This window comes from Cydia fagiglandana, chromosome 5, assembly GCF_963556715.1.
Source record: "Cydia fagiglandana chromosome 5, ilCydFagi1.1, whole genome shotgun sequence".
NCBI classification, from domain to species: domain Eukaryota; kingdom Metazoa; phylum Arthropoda; class Insecta; order Lepidoptera; family Tortricidae; genus Cydia; species Cydia fagiglandana.
The window spans coordinates 9014708-9037952 of record NC_085936.1 but is presented as its reverse complement, the minus strand read 5'-3'; the positions used below and the strand labels follow the sequence as shown (position 1 = coordinate 9037952).

The 23245-nt window shown below is 37.1% G+C and overlaps 2 protein-coding genes across 2 annotated transcripts; one reads left to right on the top strand and one right to left on the bottom strand.

Annotated features, from left to right (window-relative positions):
- Positions 1 to 14028: 14028 nt before the first annotated feature.
- LOC134664426 (ras-related protein Rab-27A) lies at positions 14029 to 22920 on the bottom strand. The gene is made up of 5 exons (XM_063521070.1): positions 22570 to 22920; positions 22191 to 22258; positions 19986 to 20100; positions 19335 to 19531; positions 14029 to 14289 (listed from the first exon to the last, which is right to left on the bottom strand). Exons 1-5 carry the CDS (start codon positions 22711 to 22713, stop codon positions 14184 to 14186), a joined length of 630 nt encoding a protein of 209 aa, XP_063377140.1. The 5' UTR covers positions 22714 to 22920; the 3' UTR covers positions 14029 to 14183.
- LOC134664420 (uncharacterized) lies at positions 15500 to 18820 on the top strand. The gene has a single exon (XM_063521055.1). It carries the CDS (start codon positions 16247 to 16249, stop codon positions 18143 to 18145), a length of 1899 nt encoding a protein of 632 aa, XP_063377125.1. The 5' UTR covers positions 15500 to 16246; the 3' UTR covers positions 18146 to 18820.
- Positions 22921 to 23245: the final 325 nt, after the last annotated feature.

Genomic DNA, 23245 nt, shown 5'->3' with positions numbered 1-23245 from the left:
AATAAATATAGAAAATTTACTACTCCATATTTAAATTTGTAATTTTTCTGCTTTGTTTAGATGTTTTAGTGATAGAAAATGTACTTTAACAAGTTATGCTACGATAAAACTAGTTTTATAAATGAATAAAATGGGTTTTTCAGTTCATTTTCAATTCCTATATAATTGTAGAGGTTAGAAAGTGAGCAACCGTAATGGCGTCCGACTGTGCTGAATATAAGCTGCTGCCACAGCTATTATTGTGCTAATTTCTGAATAAGCATTCACATTATTCGCGTTACTAAGCAACATGTTAGATAATAATGGTCTTAACACAACAAGTTTTGAATAACATCAGTATAATAGTAATTGTTTTCTCAATCTTAAAGCCTATTAGGGTTCTATACACAAATAGTAAAAACCACATAGATCCTCGCTACTTTGATGATAAAACATTATAGGTATGTAACACGGGCAATATTCAATCCTACTTCCCACTAATATTATAAACGCGATATAATATATAAGTTATATGATAAATCTGGGGGCACGGCAGTTTACACAGTTATTTTTTCCGTTATCAGTTCCGACAAATATGTAGTAGGTAAAGGTAACGCAAAGATGTACGACGTGAGTACGAAGATGTATATAATATGAGTGGTATGGTTACGAGTATGGTATGAATATGAATATGGTATAGGTGCGAAGGTGAGGGTATATCATTCATTCATTCATATTAGTAGCGGGTATCACGGGTATGAGTACAATTAAGTATAGTTTGATATGGGCAGTATTGTTTAGGTATGAGTACGAGTACAGTGTGGGATGGGTATGAGTAGACCCACTTGAAAACTAAAAACAGTCTGTTCAAATTCGACAGGAGAATTGATTTCGCTATGAGGGTGATTATTTTATTTTTCTCATACCCAGTCCAGTCTACAACTTTTTAATGCAACAATATGAATAACTAGCATTTGACACATTTTTTGCCAACTAACAACAACCTTAAATGGCCATTGGTAAACTTTATCTCGTTGCAGTAAGGTATGAAAATGGTCAGTTAACAGTGTTTACGATGGTAACTAGCAATTGTTTTACGTCATTAAAAGTAGAGATGCAACGGATAGTTGTTTGGCCGGATTCCGGATATCCGGCCTGGACACTGGCCGATTATCCGGTATCCGGCCGCCGGATATTCGGCCGGCGGAACTATACCTACATTTCGGTTTTTCAGGTGCGCATTCTGCAGGTTTGACCTGTTTCCTAGTAAACGCTCGCGCGGACTCATTTCTAGGTTCGAAATGAGTGCGCGTGCAAGTCAGTGGAATGATTTAATTGTTTTAAAATAATAAACAAGTACGATTATGACCGTGTCTGTTTCTTAAATCCAATTTGTTTACTCCGAAATCATGCAATGTTACTATCCGGTATCCGGCCGAATAGAAGGTCACTATCCGGTATCCGGCCGGATAGTAAAATAGTGGCCGGATAGGCCGGATAGTAACCGGATATCCGGTGCATCTCTAATTAAAAGGACTATGCATCTTGTGTAAAATAACCAATCGAAGAGAATTGTTAAGAAAACTAAACCCCGATTTTTTAAATAATGGTTGGATTAAAGAATATGCGTATTTATTCTTGATGCGTTCAAAATAAAATAAAAACACGCTCAAGCTCAAAGCAATCAGACTCAAGTAGCACTGTTGACCGTGTATAAAGCTACGGAACCCTCTCCACTGCGCACTTGTTGATACTAAGCAGTAGTTTGAATAGCGCTTCTCATTGCGTTCATTTTGCAGCTTTTAGCAAGAAAATATAGTATATGTGTACTAAAATCGCTATAACTTAACTATAAGTGTTGTTTTAGTATTTATTATTCAGACGTTATGTCAATAAAAGCCATAATTAACCCATATATGCAGCTACTGAATAACAAATAATATGTGGACTTTATTACAGCTTCCAGTAATAGCGTCCACCTTTATTCAAAAACTAGCGTTAAAACAGAAACTGCAACCGCTTTTATACAGTTGAAAGTCTTCACCGACGCTTCTTTTCAGCATTTAGTAGCCACTATCACATTTTTCTTAATATTGTCTGCTTAAAATCATACAACACAGAATATATACAGCTAATTGCTGCTAATGCTGCTATTATGCAGCTTTTAGTAACCACAAATGCTTTAAGCTGAATAATGTCTAAGTAACTGTGTAAGAAATAAGTATTATTCAGCTTTAATATGCAAAACCGATACTATGCAAAATTTATTCAGCATTTATTGGTATAAAGGCCCCACTAGGCCCACATATTTTCTTATTCCGAATTTAGTAATTTCCACCGCATATACACAAAATTTATGCAATCTTAATTTGAATAAGATGATAATTTTACTCTATTATCCTGCTTGTGTGTTACTTGGGTAAGTATTATAGCCTCTTTTATAAGTGCATCATTGCAAAATGATAACACAATTATATTGCTTGCGATATGTCAGTCACAAAGATGCGTTTGTTATTACTAATAATTAGTATACCTACTACATATAGGTATATTGTTAGGGTCAGTTGGTTACTTGTTTTATCGAAACACGTGGCCGGAAATATTAAACTTTCACCGATTTCTGAACATCAGCCCTAATAACTTGGACTGAAACTTTATGCGTAGGTGACTCAAATTTTAATGTTACCGTAAAACGGGGTGAGTAGGTTTCGCAGGGAGAGTTGGGTTATGAATGGGGAGAGAAGGTTTGAGAGGGGGGTGAGAAGCAATTTTAAGGCTACTGCTACAAAAATAATGTATTCCAATTTAAAATGGGGCTATAATAATACGCATAATAAAAAAAAATCGATCCAACAATCTTCCAAAATCACCTTTGTATGAAAAACCCTCTCACCCCAAATACGAGGCACTACGGGGTGAGGTGGGTTTTCCTCTTTATCGTCAAAGTTATGAAATGGAACTACCCAAAATAAAATACAAGCTAAAATACAAACGTCCGAACCACTTATTATATACACCATTCAGTTTTCACATGTAAAAATAAAATTTTATCGAGGTTGAAAGTCAAATTTCACCCAACTCACCCCATTTTACGGTACTATCTATTCTGAGAGTAAAACGAGGTACCTACCTACCTACGTGATCACAGTGTCCGTTTATTTACTTCATAATCTTAGTAAAGGTTATAAAAAATGAAATAAAACGGAGACGCCAACCCGTTCAAAATAAAACTCAGGGCTGAGACATCAATCATAATTCTTATAATTTAGACTGTTTAATTGACCGTTAACTCTAACACTGGATAGGTATGACAGCGGAAGCTACACAGACAGGAATTTATTTGTTTTTTTTTTAATCTTTATGTAACAGCTCATCGAAGAAAATGAGGCAAATTTCATATAGCATGTGCAATCATGCAATGCAATCGTAGCCATATTATAAGTAGGGGGAAGCGGGGTAGATAGGCACAAGGGGCAGTTTTGAACACCCACACTAATTCCTTAACTAAAAACTTATGTTCACCTTTTGCAACACTAAAACGTGGCTTTGTATGTGTGAGTGAGGTACGAGCTTCGGCACATCTCTCCTGACAGCCGTTGCCGCTTGGTGCCTGAAAACGTGTTTCCGCGGTCGCATAGTAAATAAATTAGGTGTTTTTTATCGAGTTGTGGTGCGAAATTTTAGACTTTACCGGATGAACATCATAATGAGCACTTAGTACGTTTATTCAGTAATAGTGTTAGCTTATTATTTTAAAGTAATACTTAATAGTATATTTTTAATAAATTATTTTTAATTTTTTTGACCATTGGGGTACTTTGGTACAATAAAGATTGGGGCAGTTTTGAACATATCAAAGTGCCCCTCTAGTGTATCTAAGTGCCCCTGCCAGTTTTTGTTGTGATTTTTTTTACTGTGTAGTAGTTTTTTTACGTACAAAGAGTAAGAAAATTAACAAAGAAAAGTTAAAACAACCAAAGTAGCTTTTTGTCAAAATCTGACACTGAATTCATTAAAAGTTGTTTTTTGTAGTGTTAATGCAGCTGCTGCTTAATAACTGTAGTATGTTCTAATAGCACCGCACTTAATAGACGTTTTATAATGTTGAAAAAGTTTACTACTGGTCAGCTAACCGAGTTGGTCTGTAAAGTGTGCTCTGGGGGGCAGTTTGAAACACTTACCGGGCACTTTGATTCACGTGCCAAAGTACCCCAAAATGATGTATCAAAGTGTCCCATGTAATGTATCAAAGTGCCCTGCAGGTGGGGCACAATTGAACAAATCCCATTTTTTGTTAAAATCCATATATCTCTTTTACTGGCCATAAATTTAACAAAAAATGATACACTTTTTATACCTTAGTAAATTTGTCATCTAGTAAGTACAAAAAAAATGTATTTTTAGTTCATTTTGGGGCCTAAAATCGATTTCAAAAAAAGGTGTACCAAGCTGCCCCGCTTCCCCCTACTACTGTAGACAGTTGTACTTCGTGTTCGTAATTTTTGCTGTCAAATGCCTTCTTAGATAGGTACCTCTTTATTTAATTCCGTAGGGTGTTCGCGTCCATACTTCCGTGAAGTATCTTTCATACTAAACACGTTTACCGAATATCACGCAAGATGGCGCTGTACCGGGAGTGGCGATTTCTACATCGCGCTATTGAAATGTTTATGGGGATTGTATACAAAGGGTTTGGAATATATTTTTCTCAAAAATGGACGGCAAAGTCGACTTTGCCGTCTAAAAAATAGGTCGCGAAGCGCGTAGTTTATGGTCAGTCAAAAATTAAAAAGTTAAAAACATTGCAGTCTCGATTTTGGGACTGCAATGTTGCATAAGTACAAATTCCATTATTTGTCGAGTTCCAAACTTTTTAAAAGTTGAAATGACCATATCAAATGAAGGCACAGGCCCATTAAACAGCCAAACCGAAGTTTAGTACCGCGACCATGTAGCTGTCTCAAATAGGCTGGCGTATTTTCGGCAGAAAAATACACTTCTATTTTTTTAATAAAAAAAATAAAAAGGCGGGAAGGGGTTTTTTCTGTGAAAATATATAAGTAAGAACGTTGGTTTTGTAAAATATTTCTATGATATTTATATTTCTTGCACCATTTTTGAGAAAAGCACTATATATGACTCGGCTGGAAGGCTACTTGCTGGCTTCGGATTCAATTAAACGGACTCCCAAGGTCGTCCGTTTAAAACGAATCCTCAGCCTGCAAGTAGCTACTTCCGAGCCTCGACAATAATGTACTATTGAATATATTGATAATTGGCTTTATTTGTGACTGGTTGTTTAATTTCATAGTCAATCCTTCATTGGTACAGATTGCCCTTTTTAGGGTCCGTACCCAAAGGGTAAAACGGGACCCTATTACTAAGACTTTGCTGTCCGTCCGTACGTCCGTCCGTCTGTCACCAGGCTGTATCTCACGAACCGTGATAGCTAGACAGTTGAAATTTTCACAGATGATATATTTCTGTTGCCGCTATAACAACATCCTCCCTCCTCTCATACAACATACGTGATTTTTGACCGAAGTTAAGCAACGTCGGGTGGGGTCAGTACTTGGATCGGTGACCGGTTTTTTTTTTGCATTATGGTACGGAACCCTTCGTGCGCGAGTCCGACTCGCACTTGCCCGGTTTTATTGGTAAAGTTAGGAGTACATACAAGGGGCGTAGGCTCTACACCCAAGAGCAGCATTATCAGTTAGAATTTCATGTAAAATAGTAATTTTCGATTCGTTCGTTTCATTCCAATTTTCATATCATGTCATTTCAAAAGTATTCTGTATCGATTATTAGGGATTTAAATTTCATCGAAATTAAAATCATCAACGTCTTAACATCACGGTAGGACTGGTCCATAAATTCAAAGTCGCTCAGCGAGCTATGGAAAGGGCTATGCTCGGAGTCTCTCTGAGGGATCGTATTCGAAATGAAGTCATCCGTCAGAGAACTCGTCGTCGTCGACATAGCCCACCGGATTAGCAAGCTGAAGTGGCAGTGGGCCGATCATATTAGCCGTGGAACCGATAACCGTTGGGGTAGACGAGTTCTCGAGTGGAGACCGCGCATCGGCAAGCGTAGCGTAGGACGCCCTCAGACTAGATGGAGCGATGACCTTCGCAAGGCGGCTGGCAAGAGCTGGATCAGAGTTGCCGCAAATCGTGCTCAATGGCGTACAATAGGAGAGGCCTATGTCCAGCAGTGGACGAGAGTAGGCTGATGATGATGATGATGATGATGATGATGACGTCTTAACCTCTTAATTTACTTTAGTATCTACGGTGTCGGCCACTAAATAACTACTGTGATTTATTCAGAACTCTTGATTAGATTTTAGGGGTCTATACCGCACTTCAAAAATTACCAAATCGGTTCATGAATCTTACAACTTACAACTATCTGGCGAGCATGAAGATGGTACCTACCAAAGGTTATTATATTTTATTCAGTTTTTGGGATTAGTTAACATTTAAGTAGCTTTCGTTTTCACGACATAACTTGGACAATATGGATTTAAATTATTCAAAGTGTGTTTTAGCTTCATATATGAAATCAAACGTTTCCTATTTAAACTATACCCATCTATCTTTACCCTCAAACATGAATAAACCCGCCAAAGTGCTAAACACGACGGAACTAATTGTTTGTGTTCCCCTTTAAGTTAATAAACGGCTCCGAACCAAGTTTGGGAAAGGTTCTACACATGCTGCTAATGACGGGCAGAGTAAGGTTACATGTACGTACTTAACACAAAACACTTCCTAACAGGGTGGAATATTAGGTATCGACTTTAGCGATACCCAATTCAAATAACATTGATATCGATTCAAAAATAGAGATAGACTATTGCGATTAAGACTTTAATTTTCTTTGACTTAACTGAATACTTTGTATTACCTACTTGAAAGAGACTGCCATTGAAAAAATGAAAAAAAAACAATGTGTCTGATCAAATTGAACGATAATAACTAACTCTACAAAACCTTAAAACTAAAGTTTATTTAGGTAACTTTAGGTAGATACCTAAATCTACTAATAAAATACCGAAACATAATCATCTGAATGTTAACCCCCGTGTCTGTCAATAAAGTCTACGGTTTTCCATTTTACATATTGCTTTTCAAATAAGAATTATATTTTATCAAGGTAAGGCGCATAACACGCATCAATTGACTTTTAGTTTACTTGCCCGTATAATAATATTTTATTGCTAAAGAACCAAATAACTGATGCAACACCAGGTTCCTACTAACAATTGTTCAAAACACAATAATACATGCTGAAATAAAAGCCGGTCGGGCCACAAAAATTGAAGTTAAGTGAACAACAGCAGCTTACACCGAAGTGAACATCGCATATAGAACAATTAAACCGAGCAGCCCTTACCTGAATGCACAATCTATAGCACAGTCCAAAACGTCAACACAGCACTGAGTCACGACACTGTTCAGTTATAATTACACCGTACTAAACGCACATGAAATCGGAACATCTTACATCCGTGCCTGGAGCCGGCGGCTGTACCAATCTGTTGTCTTTCAATACATAAACAAACTCAGAGCGGACTGAAGCTAGCAGCGTTTGAGGGGCTACCACGAATTCTGCTGTCGAGTATTTGAAGCTATAGTTCGTTTTTTTTAGCATTAGAAAGAACTTCGCAGAAGTAAGCTTGTGGTTCCAAATCCGGCACTTTTAGCGGTAATAATTTGAAGTAAATTATATGTACTAACCGTGCTACATTAGATAATTCAATAATTATTAACAATTAAAGAGCCTGATAAAAACTGTACGCTTACTTCTGTGGAGTTCTTTCTAATGCTAAAAAAAACGAACTATAGCTACTGAGATGCCGAATGAGCATACAACAGTCAGTGCGATCTTTCTTTATAAATATGGCAATTCGTTTGGTCGTATGTATTTGTCCAAAGTTTTTTTTTTACTAAAATAAAAATATTAATACTACTAAAATTATTATTAATTATTGTACATTTGATAAGTTCTTTGTTTTTATTTTTTCTCTCTCTTCATGTAAATCATGTATTTTCAAACACAATCCTGAATTGTTCATGAATAAATACTAACATAGTATATGACCCGAAGTGAAGGAAGCGAAAGAGGTAAGTATGTAAGGTAAACGTAGCAAGTGGAAATCCGTGGTCTCTGCCTACCCCTCCGGGAAATAGGCGTGATTATATGTATGTATGTAGTATATGTATATGACTATTTAACTCAAATGGATAGTTCAAAAAGCACTACGATAAGAAATTCACACATATGAAACATTTTTCTTGTAACGTTCTCAGAGCCACACATATTTTCAATTGATTATTTCCGTCTATAAGATTTAATGTACCAATGCAGTTTTAGCGACACCGATACGCAACCAGGACATTGGGTAGGCCCCAGATTAGCGCTACAGTGACGTCGCTTCCGCGTCTGCGCCATGCGCGTTGGGGTCGCCCGATGCCTCGCAATTTTCGATACGCCAATTTATACCATCCGCCCCTTTAATAAAGTCTACGCAATGTTTGACTCGCCGCATGGTCACCCTATGTTTCAGCGCAAGAGATAAAACCAAATAAAAAATCAACTCTATAACCTCACGTTTAGGTCGAGACTCGCTTGGGGATCGTGAAAAAAATGCTGCACCCGCATTTCGTAGGTGTATATCACGTGCGTTTAAAGAGGGGCCAGATGATTGCAGTGCAGAGCTTCAACAAGCCCCTAAAAGTTTCGGATTGCTAACTAAATAAAACCGTGTGTGTTCCTGTTCATGAGATGAGATATATTGCATTCCCAGTTCCATATGGTTGGCTTTAAAATAAATCGTACAAAGCTACAATGTTCCAATTGCATTCACATGTGTTATGCCGGTTTGCGGAATTATATTAGTTTCAAGGAAATTGTAAATTTGTAGTTAACCTACATTATACTCTGAATGAATGTTAATTTATTCATTTGTTAAATGTTTAGGAATTAATTTGGTTCTTCGGGTTAAGTTCGTAGTTAAATGTATACCTAAGCAATAGACAAAACAATGCTTATGGCTTCTCTACACGATGGGCCAACACCAAGGGACGCATTTATGCCTTAGAGGGACCAAGTGATATTGCTATCTCATTCTGCCGCATGGCTGCGTCCCTTGGAGTGGCCGGCGTTGGCCCATCGTGTAGAGGAGCCATTATAAATGTTTTAAAATGTGTGGGTAAGTATATGTTATTGGTGAGTATGTATATACTCACCAATAAAATACGTATGTCATTCATTTCTAATTTTCAGTGTGGTTTGCTCTAATAATTTTAATTTTCGGGTAACACTAGTTTAGTTAGGTACATTATCAGTCTTCAATAATATGAACTAGTTTCGTTGAATGCAACGATTCCACTAAATACCTACTGCCGTATTCGAACTTCAAGATATTCACAAGAGACGACACGTACTAGATCCGTTCTAGATACGTTATACTCGTTATAGTTTAGATATCAACTAGTTCTCTTTTGCAGCGCAATTCGGGCAACCAATGTCACATTTACGTTAGATAGAGAAAGATATCTATTAGATGTGAATTGGATCTCTAAGTCATATCCTGTGGAAATCGTTCAAGAGTATCTCCAGAATCGCGCAAATGTCAAATTTGACAGGTTAGATCTTAAACATATCGTTATCGTATCTTGGTGATGTCTAAAAGATGTCTAATAGATGTCTTTTTCATAATCCGAATCGGGCCCCTAGTGCCATTTCCATTAACCATAGCCCTAAAAAAACTACCTACATATCTAATCGGAATCAGATTCCAATACGTTTAATAGGTAGGTACCTAGGTACATTATAATATTTACACGAAGCCCAAACAAAATATTATGATTAATCTAATATTTTTGTTTTGCATTATGATTATATATGGGATAAGACTGAATGGAATAAAATAAAATAAATTATCTCATTATTTTATACTTTTAGAAATATAATAAATAAGAGGTATTGTAAAGTGATAGGTAGGTACCTAACTGGGCGAATCAACTTTTTGAGCGGCCCAAATATGTCCACAACTTTTAAACTTCGTTGTACCTTTAATATAATGGCTTTACCATTTTCAGAAACCCGATTTCGAGGTAACCCCAGAGACATTTTGAGTAACGCAAGGGACACTCAAAACTGTAGGTCAAAAAGTTGATTCGCTCAACTAACTGTTACTGCTTAAACCACTTTACGGCTTGTTTCTAATATTCATTTATTCCTTTAAAAAGTGCAGTGTTGCAAGATTCGTGCATATATCTGGATATGCAAAATTTTTAAGGCAAGGAAAATAATAATATATACAAAAATATACATTTATTTATCATGTTGGTCATGGTTGACCTAATTGTGCTTTTGTAAGATAAATGGTTGATTGTACAAAATCTAATCAGACAAAGTTCCTTAAAATAAACCCTTAGGATCCTGAGATTTTGTAGTACTGACTGATGATTTCTCCCACAATCGACACACACTTCACAACTGTCTAAATCATCACCACCGACCGAGCCTTCCCCTCTTAAGGGGTTATCCGCATGGTCTAGAATTCAAAATGACTAGTGTGTTGTTTTGCCTAAATCGCAATTAGTCTACATCGCAAACGGTCTAGAACGCAAAATGCCTGAATTATTTTTTCCGTTTTATCTTAATTTTATAGCGATGTCGACGGAGCGCCGCTCCGCGGGGCTCCTATTCTTTGCTGTTTGGCCTTCGGCCATTTGAAGACACCTAACGAACCTAACCTACCTATGTAAAATGTGGTGATATAAAAAGTGGGCATTTTGCGTTCTAGACCATTTGCAATGTAGACTAATTGCGATTTAGGCAAAACAATACACTAGTCATTTTGCGTTCTAGACCATCTGCGGATAACCGATGCTATGGCTAGGACCGTGAACCTTAGGAGGTCATTACAGACAAACAATAAATTATAGCGTTTTAATATAAACAGAATTTTCAAAACTGTATGTGCCCATAGCGAATTTAAATTTTAACAAATGTAGCAAAAAAGTCTTATCACCTTTCATTGTGCATTTAACAAATACGGATTAATATATAATACCCGCTCAATAAAGTTACATAAATGTAAGCCTTAAAGACTATATTCAAAACGTTTCTTCTCATAAACTAATCTAGCTTAGAAGATATAGGCGCTTATTACATTCATACAAAATTAAATACATATCATGTCAATATCCAATGGTACTATACGATTTTATAAAATTTTATATTGTAGAGAAATACTTGATATCAGTCAAAATACTGTAAAATAAAGATTTTGTCGCTACAGTGACCAAATCTTCATAAAATTTTACTCAAATCACTAGGATAGGATATAGACAGCTTAAAGTAGGTATAGAGATAGGTGGTATCGGCACCAGACAGCCTTTTCACTCCATAAGGTGGAGGTTCGCGCCGCGACTGACAAGCGACCGAGACAGAAGACCGCGGCCGGACACTGCGACCGTCACTTGACGGTAGGCAACACACAAGCGACAGTTCGGTCGGACAGACGCGAGTCTGTCCCGCTCGCGTAGATGTCGCCTGTCTCTGTCTCGCTCGCAAACTGTCGCTTATATGTTGCCTACCGTCAAGTGACGGTCGCGGTCTCCGGTCGCGGTCTTCTGTCTCGGTCGCATATGTCTCTGTCGCGGCTCGCAGCATACTACAGGCCAGAATTGAGATTACACAGTTTTTGATCAATCATTCACCTCAACTCTCCTGCTCATAACAGTCATAACTATACTTTTATTAATAAGTAGGTATATTACAATAATAAATTCCTTTAGAAAATGTACTATACTCACTTTCCTTGATATGGGTATTGATAAATGCACACTCATGTTTATTTTTCATTTACCCTCAATTCATAAGTTTTTAACCTTGTCAAAGTTAGAATACTGATGAAATATATCGAATATGTAATACAAAAAAATATTAGTTGACTTGATAAATAAGTAATTATTATCTTAGGTACAAATCTACAGTATAATTAAATATCGTGTTCATATATGTATAATAAAATTATGTACCCGTACATAGGCCTGACAAAGGAATAATTTGGTCGTGAATATGTATTCATACGTAGCAAAAGATTATTAAAATCGACTAGCTTTAATAAAATACCTAAAAGTTTAGAGATCTTTTCACTTATGTTTACTTACTTTAATTGTAATATGTATGTATACAATTATATGCACATAAAACAATATCGTGCAAAATGTGGTATCATAAAAACAGTGCCACAAAAAATAATTAAGGGTAGGTATCTACAAAATTGACTAGATTTACATAATTTGGTTCACATAAAACCCTGGTATCGATACAATAAGTTAAATAATAATAATAAGTATACAGGGTATTTTTAAACGATCCTTACAACTCCACAAAATCCTACTTATGCTTAAAAATTGAACTTTTAGATCAGCTCTACATTTTGAGATAAATTATAAGTATTCTAAAACAAGTGACTACATTCATCTTTACACCTTAATGGTCAAGGTGTGAAAGAGGCTCTAGTGTGTTGAATGTGTATTCCTCTCAAATACAGGACGCTTTGATAAGTAGGTGCATAGCGATACGACATAACAGATGGCGAACGCCGAATAGTTCTGAGTTCATTGAAATAGCGCATTTTACCCAGTTTCCATAGCCTTTCGAGACTAATTAAAAGTTCAATCATTTAAGGTATTCAACACTCAGTAGTATTACCGTATTCATTAAGTATTTTCCACTACCTATGACCATTTTAACCCGCCAATAAATAGTTCATTTGTACTATAAAATCAAAATCAGTCTCGCATACTGTATTTAGTCCCAATATTGTTTATGGCTAAACTAAAATATATATTTCTCATTTAAAATTTTGAAACTTAACTGTTCTCGATACTTGTGTCTTTGGCACTTAGGACAAAAAATCGAAAATGATTGTAAAATATTAGGGGTGTATAAAATCACAGATAATAAATACGAGAACCCACTGCGGTGCGCAGCGACACTACATCCGTTTTTTAAGATTCGCTTAGTATTATAATGAAGATTGATTTTCCAACTTTCATTAATGTTATTCTTTGGCCAATCGCACAGCACATTGAAACGAAGGCCTAAGTACGCAAACGAGTGATCGCATTCATTTTCTACGAAATCGTCCTTCGGCCACGCTAAGCATAAGAGCGGTAACTCGTTTTGAAATGTCATTCAAAAGTATACCTTGTACTTGTACAGTCGCCATCAGATATATCGGAGCGGCCAAGGTGTTCATAATATCTGAACACGCACTCTAACGCCTTGACAATAGAGGCGTGTTCAGATATTTGTGAGCACCCTGGCCGCTCCGATATATCTCATGGCGACTGTACCACATGTTCTATTGAAACACAATACACTACACTTACAATTGAAAGACATTTCAAATTGAGTTCCTGCTAATATGCTTAGCGCGGCAGCCTCGGTTGCACAAATTTCGAATGAAAACGTGTGCAATATGCGACTGGCGTTACGCACGCCTAACTAAAGTTCGTTTTTTTAGTATTAGATAGAACTTGCAAGAAGGTAAGCGATCTAGGCATGTCTTTTAATTGAAAAACGCTTTTTAGGGTTCCGTACCCAAAGGGTAAAACGGGACCCTATTACTAAGACTTCGCTGTCCCTCCGTCCGTCCGTCTGTCACCAGGCTGTATATCACGAACCGTGATAGCTAGACAGTTGAAATTTTCACAGATGATGTATTTCTGTTGCCGCTATAACAACAAATACTAAAAACAGAATAAAATAAAGATTTAAATGGGGCTCCCATACACCAAACGTGATTTTTGACCAAAGTTAAGCAACGTCGGGAGTGGTCAGTACTTGGATGGGTGACCGTTTTTTTTTTGCTTTTTTTTGGTTTTTTTTTTGCAGTATGGTGCGGAACCCTTCGTGCGCGAGTCCGACTCGCACTTGTCCGGTTTTTTAAAATCAAAAACTATTACTTGTGAAAGCAAAAGAATATAAATGATCGTATTAGATTCATAATTGTTACATATTTGCCGTAATTTATTTTTAAAATGTGTTTTTCAATTAAAAGACACATCAAGATTGTTTACCTTATTTCTAATGCTAAAAAAACGAGCTATAGCTTCGTGCGTCATTCTAGTAGCTTCTGTAGTGTGCGTCGCAGTGGGACCGCCTTAAGTCTAGCAGGAGCAAGGCTTGCTGTCCTGCTTGGCCTGCAGTCTCTGCAGCGACTGCCGCCGCCGTCCCGACGCGCACAGCATCGCGTACTCTACTGACGACTCCATTCTGAAAGATACGATACGAAATATTAGGCGTCTTCACATTTGATGCAGATCGGTACGCTTCCTCGCTATGAAAATATTTAGGTATCAAAAATGCAGCTTATTACATAGTAGAAGGGTATTACATTTCTAGGAGTAAGTATTCTATTGTTAGACAGCCTAGGAATAGTGTCCTGAGCCCGAAACTAGTTAAACCTGTCTTATAGGGATCAGGGAATAAACCACCGCTACTTCTAGCAATGCAAAGGTTGGTTGTGAAGTATACACAAGTTAAAAATATTATACCGAAGGTCTGATCGCTTACATATGTACTATTTTACGTATACAATGCAACATTTAAGGCAACAATTTTTATCGTTTAACAAGGATGATAGAAATATGACATTGCACTTAGACCCAGTATCAACTATATACTAATCTGTTTATACATTTATATTTACTATTAGACTATTACTATTATTTATTATACCTACTACTAAGATAATGCAATGCAATGCTATGCAAGCGGGATAGCGCTATATGCTCATCATCATCTTTGCCAAACATTAACTAGGTGAAAAATCAGCACACGCATACTCCACTAATAGAAGGTCGGTAAAGCAGAAGGAGTGAAGCCTTTCCTTTCTGACTGTATCTGAGCTGAGCGACGTATGACGTTCTTATAGTGTGTAGCTTTCAAATAGAGCTCGACGGCTAATCCTATTGTCTATTGTTAAGTAAAACCGCTCGCATACCCACAACCACCTGCATAAAAAAATACGTACTTCGGTTACTGATTGTGAGTGCCGGCGAGTCGAACGATACAGAAGCAGTCTAAAATGTGTCATAGAGATGCGTAACAAAGGCGCGTTATCGGAGAGCGCACCTACACTGGTTTTTTGAGCGTTGGACTAGCCCGCGCTCAGGTGCCAAATAGAATAATTAAGACCCTTTTTTGCAGGTAAGTAGCACGTGCGGTTTTACTTAACAATAGACAATAGGATTAGCCGTCGAGCTATATTTGAAAGCTACACACTATACCTGCAATCAATTTTTAGGTCTGTACCCAAAGGGTAATAAAAACGGGACCCTATTACTACGCCTCCACTTCTGCCTGTCTGTCACCATCACATGAACCGTGATAGCTAGACAATATAAATTTTCACAGATGATGTAAGGTACCTGCGGGTAATAAAGCCTGTCGGGTAGTAAGGCCTAAGTAGCGAAAATCTTATTTAAAATGCTTGCTTACACTCAAGGCCGCGGTAAGTAACACCTAGCGGACAAACAAGGAACTACAAGTTCGTTCGGCGCGGCTGCCCCGCTCCCCGCCGCCAGTATTGCGTCATTCAGTTTGCGAAGTGGCCGCGTGGCACGTGTAACAAAAATAGGCCCAAAAGAATCGTAAGTATCTTTTGTACTATTGCATTTGACAATGTCAATTGACGTTTATTTTCTTTCTTAATAAACTCTTCTAATGGGCTGAATATATGGTCAATGTGATGTGATCCAAATATTTTTCATTCTTTTTTGTTTATAAACGTGGTTGGTGGTTATTATGGCCTACAAAAAATACCTATAGGCCTTATTGCACTATATGGAAACGAATTTTCTCTTAGGCTTTATTATCCTCGTATTTAAAATATCACTTTTGATTATTCTATAACTAAGTTTAGGTTACTACAAAGTTAGTGTGTAATAAATTGTTATATTTTCATAGTGTGAAACATTATTTCTTATAGGCCTTATTATCCACCTACTTCACATATCGGTTTAGGTGTATTGTAATAATTATTTTTTTATGAATTAATTTATTTTTAACGATTTGTTTTGAAATACAAATTGTCAGTATATAAAGACAATTATTTCTTTTAGGCTTTATTATCCTCCTACTTCGCATATCGGTTTTTCGTATATATATTTAATGTATTTTAGATAACCACGACGTTAGTATATAACGATTTGTTATATTTTCAGTGTTTATGACTACAATGCCGCGAAAACGAGCATTGTGGTCAGAAGATGCCTTAGCGTCTGCAGTTCAGGCAGTTCAAAGAGGAATACTTAGCACATACAAAGCTGCAGCGAGGTATGGGGTTCCAAGAAGAACTATAAGAAATCATCTCAAGAGTGGCAATTTGAAAAAAACACTAGGCCGAAAAACTATACTGAACAATGACCAAGAAACCGATCTTGTGAACAGAATAATCAGGTTTGCTGATATAGGTTTACCTGTGACAACACGCATACTGCGTCGTTTGGTTTATAAATTTTGCGAGGTTAACGACATCAAACACAGTTTTAATAAAAACATGAGACTAGCTGGAAAAGATTGGTACAAGGCGTTTATGAAAAGGCATCCAGAAATATCAAAGAGAAAGGCTCAATTCATGAATCCAGCCAGAGCGCAAAAGCTGAACAAATTCATTGTCGATGATCACTTTAAAAGAATAAACGAAATATATAATCAACTTGATCTAAAAGATCATCCTGAAAGAATTTACAATATGGATGAAAAAGGTTGCCGCCTGACAATCCACCATCAGCAAGCTGTTCTAGCTAAGAAAGGAGCCAAAAGAGTGCATTTAGTATCATCGGAGCATGCAGAAAGTGTAACCATCGCAGGATGTGTAAATGCACTAGGTACTGCCATACCACCGATGATCATATTTAAAGGCAAGCGGTTGAAGCCAGAATTATACGATAATTTGCCTGCTGGATCATTAGTTGAAAAATCTTCGAAGGGTTATATGAACAATGAACTTTTCAAAGAATTTTTAAAGCACCTGGCCAGATACAAAAGTGGTGGAAAATGCCTTTTGGTATTCGACGGAGCCGCCTGCCATTTAGATCTGTCTATCGTCGAAGTCGCTGATTCACTCAACATATCGTTATACTGTTTGCCGTCAAATACCACTCATGAGCTCCAGCCCCTCGACAAAGCTGTCTATCGATCATTTGAACACCACTGGGATGCTGAAGTTTTGTTATTTCTGGACCAAAATCCAGATAAGAAAATCACCAAGGCTCGCTTCAATGTGATTTTAACAAATGTCTGGTCCAAATGCATGACCCATAGTAACATTACTAGTGGTTTTAAGGCTACTGGCTTGTATCCTTTGAACCCTCAGGCTATTCCAGAGACTGCTTTCGCTCCATCAATATTATCAGAAGCTCCAGCACCTCCAGTTTCAGATGCAGTCGAGGAAGAGATTCTGGGATGCAGTTCTCCAGCTGAAGTGCCCTTAACACCAACCAGAAGCTCTCCAATTAGCTCGTCGCCTGAAATGTTGTTAGCCTTAACGAACAACTCCCCAACAATGCTCAACAGATCGCCATCAGAAGCATTGACCCCAGTAAGGCCAACAACTTCAAGGTCGCGTAATATGTCACCTTCTGGAACATTGTCATCAACGAATAGTACTTCAGTTAGACCGGCTGGGACCTTTTATCGCACGGTTTATAATAGTTCTACTTCCGATGATGATGAAGACAATATGCCGCTCATTCAGTTGAAAAAATCTGCATTTCAAGATCTTATGCCTACGCCGCTCAAAGCCTTAAACAAAACACCAACAATTAGGAAAAAAGCTATTAATTATAGAGGTACTCCAGTAACAAAAGATCTGTTTGACAAAAAGGCGAAAGAAAACAAAAGTAGAAATAGTAAAGTAAAATCTTCCATGGCAAAGAAGAAAAATACCTCTAAATCCAAAGGCAGAGAAAATAAAATCCAAGAAAGCTGGTACTGTCATGGCTGCCAAGAGGATAAAGTAGCTGACATGAGAAAATGTGTTAAATGTGGTAAATGGTATCACGAGGAGTGCGTCGGTTTGTCAGCGACAGACACAGAAAATTTTGAATGCCCAAATGGATGCTAGAGGAGCCCATTATTTTTCTCATTTTGAATTAACCTTAATTAATAATCAATATTCTTAAATTTATACACGTGTAACGTGAAATTAATTTGAATTTTATGTTAAAGTAGACGTAGGCCTTCTTATCCTACAAATAGTAAAATAAGGCCTGTAGTAAAATATGGCCTACAGGTAAGATGGTAAAAAATATTTAATTTTGTTTTTGTTTATGCCAAAAATGTGCAGTTTTTGTTTATTTGTTATGTACGGTACTCTCCAAGACTGATTATTGTTCCTTATATTGATAGTTAAGTGACCGGAAGTTACTGATGATTTTGGGTGCTAAATAAAGGTTATCTAGGTTATTAAGCATCTATGCTTAGGAATATAAACGTAATTATTCATCTTAAATGATTATTGATCTCATTGAGCCAAATATATGACGTATTTTGTTATTAAAAAGTTGTTAAAGTCTTAGGCCTTTTTATACTGCCACAGTAAAATAAGGCCTATGAGCAAGGTTTTTAAAAACATTTTTTTATGGGTTTGTTTTTGGCTGAAGCTGCCATTTTTTTAGTTTGTTTTGCTGTGCATGAAACTGCAGAGTGATTAAAATTAAAATATGTTGATTTTGTTCGCAACTTTTCATTTTATTAAGAATCTCCCTTAGCTAGGCCTTAATACCCGCAAGTACCTTAGGTATTTCTGTTGCCACTATAACAAACACTAAAAAGTACGGAAACCTCGGTGGGCGAGTCCGACTCGCACTTGTCCGGTTTTTATATGCTGTTCTTCTCCACATTGACCTTACCTATGATTCTCTCTATGCTCCAGCCCTTGCTATAAACTCCACTATACTTAGCTTTTAGGGTTCCGTACCCAAAGGGTAAAACGGGACCCTATTACTAAGACTTCGCTGTCCGTCCGTCCGTCCGTCTGTCACCAGGCTGTATCTCACGAACCGTGATAGCTAGACAGTTGAAATTTTCACAGATGATGTATTTCTGTTGCCGCTATAACAACAAATACTAAAAACAGAATAAAATATACAACAAACGTGATTTTTGACCGAAATTAAGCAACGTTGGGCGGGGTCAGTACTTGGATGGGTGACCGTTTTTTTTTGCCTTTTTTTGCATTATGGTACGGAACCCTTAGTGCGCGAGTCAGACCCGCACTTGCCCGGTTTTTATACGATAATAAACACACTTACCTGATCATCACTTTGTCTAACAGTATCTCAATAGCGCGGTCTATGTTCTGTCCGGACTTAGCGCTGGTCTCTAAATAAGGCAAGTTGTAGTTCTTAGCGAACTCCCGAGCTCTATTCTGGTTGACCAGGCGCTTCTCTTGGAGATCGCATTTGTGCCCGCAGAGGACGATGTCGGGGTCCTCGCTCAAACTGTGTGTCTGGAATTAAAAAAAAAACAATAACTGTAACAGACGAGTTTGTATACAGTAAACACTAAAATTATTATATTGAGGATTATAATCATTAATCACAAAAAGATTTAAAGGCTAATAGGTATTTACACAAAAGTTTTAAAAATACTGTTGTATAGCATGGGTCTGCATACAGGTAATTTGAATTCTAGGTAAACTCGCTGTCTGACAAAAATCGATGTTTGACTTGGTCTCTCTCTAATGCTAAAGTCGTGTAAAACGACTTTAGCTTTGCTCACTAGACCGTGCCTTAATAACTGCTTGGAGCAGTTACGAGCCGAGCGCGCAATTTGAGTGAATGAAGCATCCACACTGACATTTTTTCCAAATTGTCATTGTCACCCAATGTTATACAATATACAGTCCAAATTTAATATACAACCTTTCACAACTAGGTATAATGGTGCTAAATGAACATTACCTTCAACTGCTCAATCCAATTCCTGACCTCCAGGAAAGAGGCCTCATTCGTCAGATCGAAGAGAAGCAGAAAACCCATCGCGTCACGGTAGAAGGCTGTTGTTAGACTTCTGAACCTGAAATTCATTGTAATAAAATGTTCAATGTTGGGTTATCTGTATCTAGTATATAATTTGTTCATGCAAAAAAAAATTAGTCTAACTATATAACATGCTAAATCAGCGGTCGGCGACAAGCGGCCCGCGAATCCCTCACTTGCGGCCCGCGAGCCCCCCTGGCTATTTTGTATGCAATATTTAATTGTCAAACAACATTGTCTGATAAAGTCACTCCGGAGGTCGCGGGTTCAAACCCCGGCTCGTACCAATGAGTCATTTGATATTTACTACTCGCTTTTCGGTGAAGGAAAACATCGTGAGGAAACCGGACTAATCCCAATAAGGCCTAGTTTCCCCTCTGGGTTGGAAGGTCAGATGGCAGTCGCTTTCGTAAAAACTAGTGCCTACGTCAAATCATGGAATTAGTTGTCAAGCGGACCCCAGGCTCCTATGTGAGCCGTGGCAAAATGCCGGGATAACGCGAGGAAGAAGAATGTCTGATAGAGTCACACATTAACAAAAGTGCGTCCCGCGTCAACTTCCTTGACTACTATGTGGCGCTTGGCTGGTAAAAGGTTGCCGACCGCTGTGCTAAATGATAAACATGCTTACAGTCATTGTGGATACATTGATTTAAATAGATTATTACAGTATAGGCGAAGTACTTACCAATACTCTGTGTTTTTTTAAACATGCTACACATCAGACAGCTTACAAATGCAGATAATGATGACAAATGAATGAACAATGAAAATAAGGGAAGGTTGTGCTGCTCAATTTTTTTTTATCATTTAAAAAAACAAACATTCTATTCTATTCTATTCTAAAAACCACTAAAAAAATATGCCACTGTCTAAGCCTCTCAACTCAAAATTTTGGTATCCTTGAAATACATGAATGAGAAGCAAAACACTTATAGAATGCTACAATGTTTAAATATTTTCCATGTTTGTTTACAGTGTTTCTAGATAATATTTTTCAACCTAAGAGCCTAAGGGTAACATTCCATTTCTAACCGCAGCTGCATTACTGTCAATTTTGCTATGGATTTGACAATGACAGTGACGCGTTCAGTACCGGTTGTGCAGCTGCGGTTAGAAATGGAATGTTAAATACCATATGGGGTGTGAACCTTTACTAACACGGAAGCTAAGCCAGTGCATTATTATGACCTCCGATGACTTAATATTGACCTACATTTATGTGACTGCTTAAGAAAAAATACGTCATGAAGTAGAAATGAAGCCAACACATTAACAGATATAAAAAAAATCATGCCATTGGACCATGGGGGCTGTCCATAAATTACGTCATCGATTTTTGACGATTTTGGACCCCCCCCCCCTAAAATTATCCAAAAATCATGCTTCGAATGACCCCGTTTCCTCCTACGTTATGCTACTATCATCCGAGGTCCAGACCCCCCCGCCCCTAATTCGAAATGACGTAATTTATGAATAGCCCCATGTTACATTTAGTGTTTGCACAATGGATCTGAAATGGATGGTAAGATCCGCTGATCCGGATCCAGATTGCAAACCCTAGTTACGTTGCAACATGTAGGGACATGAACTGGCACACCAGTACTGGTGCCATACAAATCAACAGTGGTGCAGGTTTTACATACAGGGTGTAAATGCAATACAGACAAACATTTTACGAATGAAAGGTTTTAGTATAAAATAAATGTTAAATAGATGGATTTATGAAGATATAACTGACACTTGGTAATAAATTTATGAATATTTACCAAGCAGCTATGCAGGTGACACTAACATGCAATGTTACTATGCCATGATAATGAACAGAGACAACAGGACAAGATTAGCTATTCACCTTATAATTTGACATGTCTTACGTCATATTATAAGGCAAATTGCTCCTTTCCGAGCTCTTATAATGAAACTTTTACATTGTGGATGAAACTGTTTTGTATGATTAATGTAATTAATGTTAAGTTGTTATGACACCAAGCTGCAAAATGGCATGGCTACTTTATGAATGGATAAATTTAATGTAATTCAAAATTTGTCCAAGCACTTGTGCAGCTTAATGTACAATCACATTGGATCTTAACTCGACATTACGTATAAATTATTTCCCCATACCTCTCTTGTCCTGCGGTGTCCCACAATTGCAGATGTATTCTGTGTTGCCTTCCATTCTGTTGATAAATCTGTAATTTCAAATTTTTCAATGAGTTACGAATAAGTATGGTGTTTTTGTAACACAACGGATGCAATGCATTTTTTTGGAACAAGTAAAGTAAAGTTGTGATCTTGTATTCAATGCCCAGAATTAGGAGTCTTCAACCTATCAAATTTTAAAAATCGCCTCATTATAATATATTTTTCGTCGTTTGTTACTAATATTATAAATGCGAAAGCAATTGTCTGCCTCTTTGTATTAATTTTCATCACGCTCAAACCGCGAAATTAAGTGTAAGTATGCGAATTACCAACCAATAAATAAAAGTAACATACTTACCACAGACTTTTCCCGAAAATCAATACCAACTGTCGAGATAAACTGAGTGTGAAATACGCCGTCGGTATATTTATACAGGAAACTGGTCTTTCCAACTCCTGAATCGCCAACGCACAGTAGTTTTATAAGATAGTCGTAATCCATATTGAACGAATTTTCAATTAAGCCAAAGGTAAATGCAGGGGTTTAATCTGCCACTAAATATGATTCATAGTATTTTTCACGGAATTACTAGTGTTTGTAAGTTTAAAATTCACTGATATTGTAAATTTAAATTAAATGATAAACTTAAAATCACAACAACACACACACCCAGTTTCGTTGCAAAGTCTGTCACAATGACAGTGGCAGTTGGTTGTAGCACCTACTGACAGCCATCTGACAGCGCTTGACAGTTTACATCAGGAAGTTGCGCCCAGAAATCGCATTATTATCAAGTTCAGAAAAGAGTTTTCGCTAAGAAATACATTAAAAATTTACCGCTTATACTTTTAGTTCACAATTCATATTTTACATAATAATCTAATCGGTACTTGTATTATAGACGGCTATACATCAGTTTGTTAATCTTCGTTATTATTCGTTATCCTCAAGTATTTAAGACTAAATATATCAAAATATGATTGATTAATTGATTATGAACGTGCTCAAATCGAAATGTCATATGATTTTTTTT